This window comes from Berghia stephanieae, chromosome 2, assembly GCF_034508935.2.
Source record: "Berghia stephanieae isolate SIO BIC M18660-M18661 chromosome 2, UCSD_Bste_1.3, whole genome shotgun sequence".
Taxonomy (NCBI): domain Eukaryota; kingdom Metazoa; phylum Mollusca; class Gastropoda; order Nudibranchia; family Aeolidiidae; genus Berghia; species Berghia stephanieae.
In genome coordinates, this window is record NC_088361.1 from 41153377 (window position 1) to 41167733 (window position 14357).

Here is a 14357-nt window from a genome sequence, read left to right on the forward strand (position 1 = left end):
TATATATATATAGAGGTCTGACATCCGAACTCACTTATGGGCCTAGTTTAACATTGTTGTCATGGACAATATTTTGCGTCATTTTACAAAGTATCAGACTTGGGAGCCTTTTGCAAAGATGTGGATTATTTTAATTGATCGATATTTGAACGAGTTTTCGGGCCAATATTTTAAGTAGATACGCGTTTTTACAGAATATGGAAGTTTTTGATGCAAGCAATAAGACAATGGATTTTTATTAGTCAATTAACAGCCTGAATGGAAACTCAAAATGTTTTTTGAGAGTCATGTATGTAATTTATAAACTACTACAACTGATTTACTCAATCTAATAAGCCCTGTACTTAGTCCTTGTTTCATCGAGTGGGTCTGTTCTCTCTCTCTCTCTCTCTCTCTCTCTCTCTCTCTCTCTCTCTCTCTCTCTCTCTCTCTCTCTCTTCCTTGTGTAAATCAATCCAAGTTGGATTTAGTGCAAAATGCTTTGCAATAGACCAGCATCGTACCCAAAGAGTAATAAACGTGAAATACTTGTTGTGTCTATATTTATTGCTATAAAATGGGATAAACTAAGCGGCTTCATCTTGTTGATATACCGGGTAAGGGGCTATATAAAAACTGTATATGATTATGATTATGATGATGATGATGATGATGATGATGATGATGATGATGATGATGATGATGATTATTATTATTATTATTATTATTATTATTATTATTATTATTATTATAAACACCGACTCATTGGGTCCCATATTGATGAAACATTACAGTTTTGATTAGAATTACAAGGTCGAGTTAGTTGAGATACAAACATTTGTTTGTTGTTTTGTTGTTTTTGTATTTTTGTATTTTTTTTTTTTTTTTTGTCTTTAAAGTAAAGGCCAGAAAATGTCTTAACTCACATCAAGAGATTATAATGATTATCAAATCTTCAGTTCTCAAATATGGCACTTCCTTGAAGTCTCCGGTTTAAGAGTTTCTTTTTTATCTATAGTTAGATGAAGTAAGAATTATCAGGTTCAGATAAAAAAGATGATTGATCGATGTATGAAGTAGTAATCCGCTTTTCTCTCTCTCTCTCTCTCTCTCTCTCTCTCTCTCTCTCTCTCTCTCTCTCTCTCTCTCTCTCTCTCTCTCTCTCTCTCTTCATATCATTATTATTATTTATAGTATTTACATATATCCAAGATAATAGCATCATATTAAACTTCTAATATGCATTGTTATATTTTCCCTCAAGTATTCTAAACTTGTAAACCAGGCCATTGAGGTCGAAACAATAGTTGGGTACAACCGTCTTTGACACGAGTTCCCATTTTCCTTCGTTGCAGAGTTTTTCCATGTGTGGTTCCAGTTTATCTTTGTACTGGCTGTGATTCAGATACTCCTCCCTCATCACGATGCAGATAAGACCACCTGAAGATAAAGAAACAAAGGCCATAAGTGTGTTGATGATAAATCCAAAAAATCAATGTCAGATGAAGAAACGATAGGAATGATTCAATCATACTTGTAAAAGCCTTAGCTTTGACATAGCGGAAGGGTCGATTCTCCACAACATATTTTATCATGTTTGTAAAACCGAGATGTCAAACGCAATCCTTGACACAATGACAATTAAATGGCATTGTCCGATTCTCTTTTACATCTTATTTTCTAACACTATAGTCAGATTTTTTATTAATGGCGCGTGTTTTTGTGTTTTTTTCTCAGCTGTCCCTCTATCAAAAGTTGTAAAAAATTGTGTCAACCTCTCGATCAATTTGTCTTAACTGAATCTAGATTTTGGACTGTATTGATGCTATATTTTTTTAAAATTCTTCTTTAAGACCTATAAAAAAAAACTACTTTAAAACAGCTGACATAAAATGAGAAATTTTACAGTGTAAAAAATGAAAACTTGTTACGCACCACAAAGTGAATGAATTCATTGTTTTTCCAAAAAATCTTGTGCTGGCGTAGTGATTATGAGTTCACGTCATACTTCTTTCCAAATAATAACAATTCGCTTTAAGTGTTATAAACTTATGTAGTCTGTATTAAATTTTGCATTTATTATTTATGACATATTATATATATCATGTCGCAATTACCAAAGACTGATATGAAATCTCTCGCTTTAAATCATTTGAAATAGTGATTGTATACTCAATATTGTCATATTAACAAACACTGTTTATTTAACTTTGACAAATTTATGTATATGCATGAACGTTTCACAGGGCCTTTAAAGGTTTTAAAAACATATTAGGCTCTTAAACAAAACGATACGGGACGGAATCTCTATCGGTTCCACTCTCGTAAGCTGCGAAAAGAAGTCTTCTTGCATTTATCGATAAGTCATTAAAGAGGACGGCAACGGATTTGGAATTTCACAAATCAACGACAGAGAGTCACCAGTGTAGAACGAAGTGGCAGGAAAAGGATCATAGATAACTTTGATATGGATGTCATCCAAAGATGCATGGGTGAGCGTAAATATACATTCGAAAAAATATTGGACGTCTGATTATTCAAGCAGAAAAAGGCCCATGGGTTCTGGACATAGAATCATTGTTAATCTTGCAGGTGGTGATGATGCTGGATATTTAAAAGGATGCCATGCCATTTTTTCTTCTCTGCATCATCTGGAATATTATTCTGGGGTCAATGCAAAGGTGTTTTAAGACTGACTAAATATCGTTTGCTACCCTCCATTGAAACACCCAGCTGTATTGTATTGGACAGCGCTACCATTCGTTGGACCATGGTCACTTTAAGTCTCCAACTTTGGCAAATATAAAAGCTGCAGCTGACATGATTTCATGGTTTCAATCAGACAGTACTACATATTCTGACCATTTATCAAAATGCTAACTATACTCCTTAGTAAAAAAAAAAAGAAATGAACCGGAAACAGCTTTCAAAGCAGACTGTCTAATCAGGGAGTTTTCACACGAGGTTGCGCGACTTCCCCCATATCACTGTGAGCGCAATCCAATGGAGGTCATTGGGCCTAAGTAGAGGGAATGATTGAGAGGAGGAACATAAAATTTACTCTCACCGACGAGGCAATAAATGATAACAAAGAGTAGACTGAGAAAAGGCATACCTCAAGCTTCGCAAACTAGAGGAAAATTACATTTCATTGGATAGAGTGATGCTCGGAATCTTTCTGTAGTCGTTTCATTTTTCCTTTTCATCATCCCCGTCATCAGACTGTCCTGATTGATGTGTCCAGTATTTCTTGGTGGTGGTGGTGGTTGTTGTTGTTGTTGTTGTTGTTGTTGTTGTTGTTGTTGTTATTGTTGAACACATGTTTGAAGAGACACTGTCTCATAATTGATGAATTTTTCCTTTTGACCAGTCTACATAAATTTATGTAATCCTCTTTGACAAAAACACAAGCTATTTCTCAAACTTTTGCAATCAAAATTATATTGGAAGCGCGTTATGTTCACTTTCGTTTGTATTCACCAGCAATGTGTATTGATAGTTATAAAATTTAGATGTCTGAAAGTTAATAATTGCCATTCGTTGCTTCATATTCAAATACTGCACGTATATCGTATAAGCTTCAATTAACCGAACACTCCAGTTTAACGAATTCCTTCAAAATGGATATGCGGAAAATTCATGATTTTGGTAATTTAAATCTTCTATGAGTTCCGATCCTCACCTGTTATCGATTTTATTATAGCTGTAATAAACGAAATCCTTTCCTATTGTTTTAAAATTCATGAAAAAAAATTTTTTATTAAGACAAATTGATTCAGCGGTTCATACAAATTTTTACAGCTGTGCATTGAGGGGCAGCTGAGAAAAAGAAGAAAAACACGCGCCATTTATTAAAAATCTGACTATAATTGGGACATCAGCGTGGTGAGTGACAGCATACTTTAAAATATGGTCCCAAACGTTGACCCCGATACTTTTGTGTTTTGATAAAGCCCTTTACAAACAATGGAATATTGTGAATTAGTACCCCACTTATAGTAAGCGGACTGCTAGAGATACTGTAATAGATATTTTAAACAATTGGTTATATGCTGGGAAAATGAATACAGCTTTGCAAAGGGCATTAGGCAATAGGAAACGATGGAAATGTGATTCACAAATTATTATGCTGTATCAACTATAGTCTCCGTATACTTATTTGCAGGTCTGATATCCCAACATGTTTTGATCGCATTGTCGTACTCTCGAACCAACGCAAAATATTGTCTATGACAACAGTGTTAAAAGTTTATCAGACCTGAATATATCCACCTTTGTCATGACAAAAACAATTCGTTTCACCAAAAACATGCTATTATTTCACTGTTTCATTTTTATATTTTTTCTACATTCTTTTACAGCTATGTCTTCTTGAAACGAATTTTTATTGAGGAAGAGCTGTTTATTCATTAAAATTCTTCGGCGCAAATAAGGTAGCCAAACCAAAACTTTATTGTTTTCAAAATTGTATGTTATATTTTCAATCGTTTTTTCTTATCAAAAAGAAGTGCAATCAATTGAATTGCTATAGTAAAAAGTGCCTTCACCAAAAACAAGTTAACGGATCTGTGGTCATGGAAGAATGCGTAATGCCTCGATAATTAGCTTTATGTATATATTATTTCATAAAGCTAATCATCTAGGCATTACACAAGTTACATATTATTTCATTGGCATTTCCAAGAATCAACAATAACACTTTCATTCGATTGTGCAATAAAATCAAATAGCTAAAATTTATTTGCCCTACAGTATTTATTCAAGAAGTTGTCAATAACACCTTCGATTTCAAATTGTTCTACCTGTATTGAACGTTCGTTCTTCGAATAACGATATACTGTAGGGTTCTTTTTTGAGGAAATTGAACTTATAAGGAAATTTCCTTGTCCTTTAATTTTCCCTATAGTTCACAATACGTCTCAAGGTCTCTCAAATTCAGACGAACTCACATTCCTGGTATGTCTCTTATTCATATAATGTCATTGACGTAATTTTTGACATTGACATTTTCGACAGTCTTCAACTTACCGGGCGAGACGACACGAATCAGCTGATCGAGGCCTGTGTATGGGATGTGACCTTCACCCATACCTCCCGAGGTCACGGCACAATCGTAGGTATCTGTGGGGTGTTTGATAAGAGTATGAATGACTGTATAATGGAACAAACTCTGATTCATTCCTCTCTAATTCTATGTCATGATGGTATACCTAAAGGGCGAAGTCACACTAAACTACCTGATTTTTCACAACCTTGATTTTACCTTGCTATTGACGAAGTTGAAATGGAGTTTTGGTCGGTCGGTTGCTGGGTTGAAGAAGGATTGTAATTTTGTTGACCATGTCTAACTCATAAATCAAATAATTGAATATAATAAAGATAAAATTCTTTATATTCATCAGTACGGGACATTTTAAAGGTCTTCTCCAAGGGAAGAATGGAATAACCCTGGTGTCAGTCGTGGGGAGGGGTCTCAAATGAACTAAAGCGAGGTTACGTATTCAAGGACATGGAGAGGCCACCGAAAAGGTACCTCCTGGATATAGAGCAAATTCTATTCCACGTTCCCTCGTAAAATTGTATAAAATCCGAATTTATTAAATGGTCATGGAAATGCTTTGTAGAAAATTACGCATTTGTTATTATGTGACCCATCGTCTCAAAACGGTATTATGTCGGGATAAACCAGATGCTAAAATGTCAATTTAAAGCTAGACTGGTCAAAATTTTGAATTGTTGGTATTCAGCGCACTAAATTATGATATTCCATTTTCTCAATAAAACATACAGACTCAACGCGAGTCTAAGATTTCTGCTATAAATTCAATTTTCTTTATTATTCCGACATAATACCGTTTTGAGGCGAGGGGTCACAAATAGGGTGTCCCGAAGAAAAGTAAGCGCTGTTTGTGCCTCTTATAGACAAAAAGGAACTCACCAATTTCAAAACTAATTAGTTATACTATTTCAACTGTCCAGTAAACTTTGTATTTTTTATAAATCCATTAATTTGTCTAACTCATGAGTAAAAGCTATAGCGATTTTAGCAAAAGCCATTTGTTTCTTAAAACACCATAGACTTGTGATTTCTGCGTCATATTTAGTTATGCTCCGTCACCTCAATTACAAACCGGCTAGTCTCTGTTTTTATGGTGTGATTGCTTTCCTTTATACTTATTTCTAGCAAGTTATTCATTACTTCTTTAAGCGCCTCTTTAGTGAATGGAGCAGTACCATTAAAGTAGACTCTTTCATTTCGCAAATCCCGTATATAGCACAATCCACAGAATAAAGATCATGTGATTGGGAGTACCCACCGAGCTTTGTTAATCATAAGAAAAAAACCAACAGACGCTGTGAAGTGAAATGACCTCACTCGTGGAAGGTATTAACTGTGCCATTTACACTAAGAGATTTACACTAAGATTTGGTGCACCTGGTTCAATAGCCGCAGTCTAAGAAAACACTTTTTTTTCATTTGTGACCCCTCGCCTCAAAACGGTATTATGTCGGAATAATAAAGATGCAGAAAATTGAATTTATATCCAGAAATCTCAGACTTGCGTTGAGTCTGTGTGTTTTGTTGAGAAAATTGAATAGCATAATTCAGTGCGCCGAATACCAAAAGTTTAGCTTTAAATTGACATTTTAGCATCTGGTTCATCCCGACATAAAACCGTTTTGAGACGATGGGTCACATTTTGGTTTTTAAAAGAATGATTTCACATATTTAAAATGAAGCAGTCCTTCAGCGCCATTAGACCCATGGAGTTAAAATTTAACCCAGTGTTTAAAGCGTGAAAATGGCAATAGCAGTTGCTTGCTACCTTTTAGATTTAGCGGGACTTCATATATAGATAGAATGAAGTTGACGTCACTCTGGTCTTTGTTATTGTTTATTGCCATCCACAATGAGTAATTCTCACTTCACTGTATTATCCAGACTATAAAAGTTCATGGTAACACAGAGTTTTGTGTGTTGGTTATACCTCCGGATGGCAATGTTGTGAGCTTCTTAGCCAAGCGCATACTATCTATAGATCCATTTAGTGACCCTTGACTGTCAGAACATGTCAAATCAAAGCCTTCAACTGCCAAAAAGTTTCAAACAGGAGATTTCAAAAAAGCTACATACCTTCCAAAACAGGCAGCTTGTTTTTGTCCAAGTAACTACAAATGAGATGGTTGTAGACATTTTTCATTCTGGCTTTTTGCAACATGCCTTCACTTGGGTCTAAGGCATCGATATTGGAAAACCCATGGTTCATCAGCTGGGATGGATTATAATATTTGATGTCAAGCATTCATTTTTTATGACTAATTCTACTTCACTCTGAAAAAAAAAACAAGTGTATGAACTTTTGGCCAGAAAACCTATCCTTCAAATATCGATCGATTAAAATGAACTTCATCTTGTCAAAAACTTTCCGTAAAGTACCAGTTATTGCCAAGATGGGGGTCGTTTTAATTGGTCGATATTTTAAGGAAAAATTGTCTGGCCAAAAATTTTAAATACGTATTTTTTACAGAATAAAGCGGAGTTTTTAAAAATGGTGAAAGTAAAGGTGGCATGAATCAAGTTGTGTTATCATCACGATTATGATTGTCATCATTGTTGTTATCATTATAATCATAATCATCGTTATCATTATATACATAATCGTTTGAATCATCATCATCATCATCATCATCATCATCATCATCATCATCATCATCATCATCATCATCATCATCATCATCATCATCATCTTCATAATCGTTGTCGTCGTCGTCGTCATCATCATCATCTTCATAATCATAATTATCATTGCCATCATCATAATCACCAACCTCATCACCAGGTACTATATTTTCATCACTACCAAAGCTGAATTTAATCACTACCGTGAGAACCACCACCAGCATCTCCACCAGAATAATCATATTCCGGACATATTATCCACTATTATAATATAATGTAAAAGCCCTTACAAATTCAGCGACGAATCCCGTTCCAGCGGCCACATCCAGAATTTTCACATTGTCTCTTTCGGACGCATGGAAGAAGTCAGCCACAGCCTGGGCAGCGATTCGAGGTCCGGCGTACAAATCTTTGTTTAAATGCTGTAGAAGGAAAGGTTACATAAGACACCTCAACTCGAGACAAATTTGGCTCAAAAGCGCAATCCCTGAAGAACCAATAATTTTATCAGCTAACATCTGCTTCAGACTTTTTTCATGGTGACAGGCATAACAAAGTTGCTTTATTGTGCGGCTATGTGGTCTTGTGGTATGACACTCGCTTTCGGATCGGAAGTTCCTTGGTTCGAGCCTCGCTCGACGCATAGTTGCGTCCTCGGAAAAGGCTCTTTACTCACAATCTCTCACCGTACTCAGGTGTAAAATGAGTACCTGGCCGTTACGTTAACAGTGTTGTCTCTGTCCGAAAAAAATATGCAATAGCGCCTAAAAGGCGTCATGTCACGTTCTACATGTTACGTGCTGCTGTTGGCTAGGGACCCTTGTAAAGCGCTTTGAGCACGTTTAGTGGATATTGCGCTATATAAAAGCTCAAGATTAAAATAAATTATTTGACTCTAACCCCCCCCCCCCCCCCCCCCCAAATCCAAAAAGATACATATTGATTTTTTAAAAATTGAAATAAAATACAGAATTAATTCCGGAATTTATTTGGCTTCATGTGATAAACTGCTCCAATTACTATTGAGGAATAACTTCTACGGTATGTTTTATCGATTAATGGCCGAGCCAACTCGTTAAGCCAAAATGTTAAAGTTTTAATCATAGTCTGTAGTAGAGATTATGTACTATTTGAAAATATTTTTATTACAAGAATCTTTATTTATCTTGTTTTATTTTGAATATTAACATAAAGAAATCATTTTATAAATACAAACACAACAAACTCCATGGGCATTTTATATTGTGTCTACGTTCAAATACATGTTTTACTTATTTATTTAGACTGAATATTATGTTAGTGCCCTTGGCACAATTGGGATTTGTTTTTCCCTCAACAAAATCTAGTTTACTTGAAAAGCGTTTGATTTTTTTCTAATAAAATCTTACCTCCTTAATGGCCTTAGTTCAAGAGTGTTTTGATGCAAACTAACCATCAGAAATAAAACAAATAGAATAGTATTCGAACAGCGTATGAAACAACTGGGGAATTGCCTGAACGTTTAAATATTAATAAATAAAAAATTTACCTTTTCATAATAATCATCCTTTGCCCACTGGCTGTAGAAATCGGCTGTGATATCTGACTGTCCGCCATCTTTGTATGCTTCAGCGAGGTGATCTTTTGCAAGTTGCACTATTTGTTCCGTCATTTTAAAAAATGTTTTCTTGTAATATTTCCGAAATTATTTTTAAAAGTATAAAGAAACGAAACGCAATATGTTTTCTTTTCAACAAAACTTGTAAGTCTCAAAACACTAAACCTGTTCTCAACAATATAGAATTGAAAATAATTCAAACCGCTAAGTCGTTTAAGCTTGATTTGCTTTGACTAAAGTCGTCAAATAAACACGGTTGCAAAGGGGTGGTAGTTAGAATCAAGTTGTGATTGAATTTGTCATAATCTGTCTTTCCCCCGCGCGACACGCCATTTATAGTACCTTTCGGTCCGGAACGAGTTTGACATGACCGATTTGTAACGTAACTCAGCAAGAACCAGTTAAGACGAGTTTTGGCAACTATCTACTTATCTATATCGATGTTGTGAAGATGATAACATATGGATAGAGATCTATAACCATCTCGCCCCCCCCCCCCCCACCCTCACCTTTTTTCATCCGCACTCCATCTTCACCAAGTACTTTCAATGCTTCACCTTTCTCTTCACCAGTTAACTGTCGTATTCCGGTGAGGCAAATATTTAAAAATTTGGCCAGAAAACTCGTCCTACCGATATCGATCGTTTTAAATCATCCTCGTCTGGGCAAATATTCTCAAAACTGGGACTTGGCAAAATTCTCAAACATGGGACCTCGCGAGGTCCCAGGTTTGAGAGTTTATACCAAAAAGCGTATCATTTAAATCGATCGATATTTGAAGAACTAGTTTTCTGACCAATTTTTAAATGGGCATTTTTTCTAGAATATGGCAGTTAACTGCTTAACTGCGGGATGATGTCAGACACATTTTCTGGCTGATTTCATTCAAGTAAACTTTATTTTTTAACATAGAAACCCGTTGGGTTTTTTTAAATTATGATTTTTCAGGAAATATCGATAGAAGAATAATAATTTCAAACAGCCGATTTCATTATTTTGAAAGAAATATACTACGACTAAACACATATAACATGTTTTTAAAAAATGCTTATGCTTGCATATTAACGAGATTCTTTTTCAATTCTTGAGATATTTGGATTCCGCATTTCAACACCCTTTCGGTTAAGCCAGTCTAAAAGCACAAATCAATTGATATGCGTTGAGGCAAAATACTCACAACATCCGCCAGCCAGATATAATGCACCAGCACACAAAACCTTGAGCGTTTAAGTCTGATTGATATAATTTAGTGAGAACTAATAATTAAAATGGTTGTCTAAAAGCAATAACAAAGAGCTGAGCAACATCCACTTCTTTCCTGCAAGACAAAACCAACACAAACGGAATGAACGATTGCACCATGACTCTTCATTTATATTTCACCAGTTTTTTTTTATTTATTGTGACTAAAAGTATGTTACATGCACCACTGGTTACCACTTGTGCCATGCTGTCGGACCGGGACAAAACATCTTTCATTTTGGCCACTAATTTTTTATTCCATAACAGGGTTTTCCTTTCTTTAAAAAATAAAGCATTGTGGAGAACATTGTGCTTATCTGAGTCAATAAAAAAAGTGATATGGCGCACAACTCTACTGGAAGATTTGAAAATTAGAAATATATTTTTTACAGATAGATAAACAGGTAACTTGATTTCCTTTTATAATTTAAAGTCAGTTTGAAAGTTCGTTGAGTCAAACAGATAGCATAAAATATGTACCGACGACACTAACACTCTCAAAATCAACTAATTTCGACACTGTAAAAAGTTGTCAGTTTGCGTCATCTATTTATGACTCAAGTATTATTATTACTTCCGTTGAGTTGTTGATTTAGCGGTGATCAGTGTTGTTATGTAGTAGTATGTTCTAATTGCGTGTATGTTTGTGTGTGTGTTTGTGTGTGTGTGTGTGTTTGTGTGTGTGTGTTGTGTGTGGTGTATACACGTGTGTGTGTGTGTGTGTTGGCATTTTTCAGCAAATCGTGGCATTCATAGTGATATTATTCACTTGATCACATGAAAATATTCGGATGTACACAAATTTTAAACAAGTTTCACCGATTAACAACGTCAACTAATATTACTGCTGATATTACGGTCGTTTTTATGCCATCGATGTGATAATTATTGCCCTGGAAAATATTTAATTAAACGTTGTCGGCAAACTGGCAATTGTATCTGCCTAGCTTCTAGCCCGAATAAACTTGATATTTTTCGCGTCTGCTTCAGATTTTCATTTGACCTCACATAAGTTAGGTAAAGGGGAGACATTCCGAAAGCTCCTACATCCCCTGTATTCTTTCAATTTGTATTTTTACCGTAGATCTTTTGTCAGACGTTTATTTATTCAATTTGTCATCATAAAGAAGCATTTTAAAAACTCTAGAACAAACCTTGATAGATTTGTGAAAGTTTAAAAATTTCTAATTTGACCATTGTTTTAATTCTCGGCCGCCATTTTAATTTGTGAAGTATTGAAAGGTAGTGCAAAGCAGTCTGAGGGTTTTTTTTCTATTAGGGTTAGTCATAATATTAGGGTGTTTATTTTCCTATTAGGGTTAGCTAAAGGTACTCTAGGTTTTACTTTTTCTTGGGGTTAGTTGAGGGATTATTATTCAAGTTTTTTCCCTTTGTAGGAGCCTTCGGAAGGCCTCCCAAGTCAAGCGTGGTAAAGACTTGTGACTTATTGATATTGATATCTACTGACTGATAAACTAAAATCATGCCGAATTAAAGCATGGCAGCGACGACAAGCACATCGATTTAAGTGTGCATCTAATCGTAATCAAGCTAATCAAGAAAATGATTCAGGTAATATCGAATGAAAATAGGTCTTTTCCCGCGAAAGTGCGGGCTTTTTACTAGTAGAGTAAAAAAAAAGGACCCGTAGTTTGACTTTGTGATACTTAGGATATTGTTACAGTCGTTTTGAGACTTAACATATTTTTTTAAACGACAATGTAATAGTTGTGTATTGAACATGTCAATATTTTAACCAATAGAGAAATACGCACCGATTATACTCTTATACCATGTCTGCTTTGTGAACCGTTGCGTAAAAATATATTTTCTTCATATTCATTGTATTAGGGAAAAGTAGGCTAAAACCGTGCACATTGGGGTTGAAATCCTGAAAATTGGCATATAGGTAGCTAAGACCCGTATAAATAACACCTGATATAGAACCACTCTGGCAATTTATCATAACAGTGCGTTTTTAGCACTTTTATTTTTTCCTATATAGCATTACTTATCCGAGGAAATAACCACGATAATACAATGTGCGTTCTAAAACTTTAAATACACTGGTAACCATTTACGGTAGCTAACTGATGGTTATTTCGTGTTGTAACTAGTAGATATAAGAGGGAGAGGGGGAAAGGGAGTGAGTGGGAGAGACGGAGAGAGAGAGTGAGGGGGGAGGGAGAGAGAGAGAGAGAGAGAGAGAGAGAGAGAAGGAGAGAGATAATTTTACTCATTACTGTTCTGACCTAACACCCCCTGCATCTACACAAGTACGTGCAAGGCAAACCGGACCTTAAACACTTGCATTGGGTGCCGATCCATTCTCTCTTACATGAACACTTGATGAGTTTTTGGGACACTTTTGACAATTCTGGAAATAAGCTCCACAGTGGTTCATGTCGATCGTCACATTTTTTGCAGGGTTCTCTTCTATAAAAGATATAATGTTAGCAAAAGCTCGAATTCTTTCAAGAACTGTGACATCATCATTATCATCAGCAGTGACAACTTTTAAAGCTTCTTTTTTAAGTATCATGTAAGGCAAATTTCATAGCAGTGTGCCTCCTGGGCGACTAAATCTTCTCCGGCAATAAATTATGACAACATATCAAAATCATTGATGGATTCACGAATATTTTCTTCCATGTCTGTTGTCATTACAGAATGGAGTACTCCCGATTCCATGTTTTTACAAAAAAGCACGTTTGTTTATTACAGCCAATCTCTAATTTTAAACGTTGTCTCATTATTCTCTTGGGTGATGAAATAAATCTCATTCGGTGACTCCTCACAGTCAAATGACGAAGTTTGGAATTCTTGTAGGGCATTTCTTTTAGATTTCTTTAATTCTATCGCCTAATTTTGTTGGCATTAAATTTTAACGACAATACTTATGCCGACCACTTAGCATCATTTTGCTTTAAGCTTTCAATAATCTCATTTCTTTCTGATGAATTTGAAAAAAATAGATACATCCAAGTTTTCATTACAAACCAATGAATTGAATTGTGTTAAATCTTCAAATAGAGTTTCAAAGCCTTGCCATTTGTCATACCCCCTCGACTTAGAGGGACATTCTGAACGGTCTGGCTTATCTTGTTGGCATATCAAACACTTGTCCCAGTCTCTGGGAGCAGTTCTTTTTGCTATTGTATGTGTATCTGAAATCATGCTAACGCATTCCTATATTAGACATATGCAATATTCTTTCATATCTCTCTCTCTCTCTCTCTGTCTCTCTCTCTCTCTCTCTCTCTCTCTCTCCCTCTCTCGTTCTTTCTGTTAAAGACCCATCATCGGCAGGCAAAATGTGTGCAGTGCCTTACATAAGGACACAACAGTACAAATAGAACATTCTCCCATTGTCCTCATGAGGTAAATAACGTAAAGTAAATAACTTGCCACAATACAGCATCATAGTGGTTGATGATGATGATGATGATGAGGATGATGATGATGATGATGATGATGATGATGCTAATTATAGCGTTCTTATATAATTTAAGTGGTATACCGACTCTTTACTGTCATCAAGTTTGACCGAAATAGGTTTTAAATCACGTAAAATGATTATAGCAGTATTTTGGGGACGAAAAGAAAACAGGAGGGGGGAGAAGGAGCACTGTCCGTTGTGAACATAGGTTATCGGCTTTTATTGAGCTGTGTTCTGCTAGTCTGTTTTAACTACCTCTCTGCTCGTCTGCCCGTCCGTTTTAGAGCAATTGATTATATTAAATCAGATGCAGTAAAATCTCATATTATAGAATATTGCTTGCTAGACGTCCTTTAAAACAAGTGAAATTGAATAATATTTACGATTAAATAATTTGTATGATTCGTGAATCGAAAGTA

At 35.4% G+C, this 14357-nt stretch overlaps 1 protein-coding gene across 1 annotated transcript; it reads right to left on the reverse strand.

Moving 5' to 3' along the window:
• Positions 1-1067: 1067 nt before the first annotated feature.
• Positions 1068-9609, reverse strand: LOC144964885 (methyltransferase-like protein 27). The gene is made up of 5 exons (XM_078899617.1): positions 9189-9609; positions 7951-8082; positions 7115-7250; positions 5008-5100; positions 1068-1419 (listed from the first exon to the last, which is right to left on the reverse strand). The coding sequence occupies exons 1-5, from the start codon at positions 9309-9311 to the stop codon at positions 1214-1216; spliced, it is 690 nt and encodes a 229-aa protein (XP_078755743.1). The 5' UTR covers positions 9312-9609; the 3' UTR covers positions 1068-1213.
• Positions 9610-14357: the final 4748 nt, after the last annotated feature.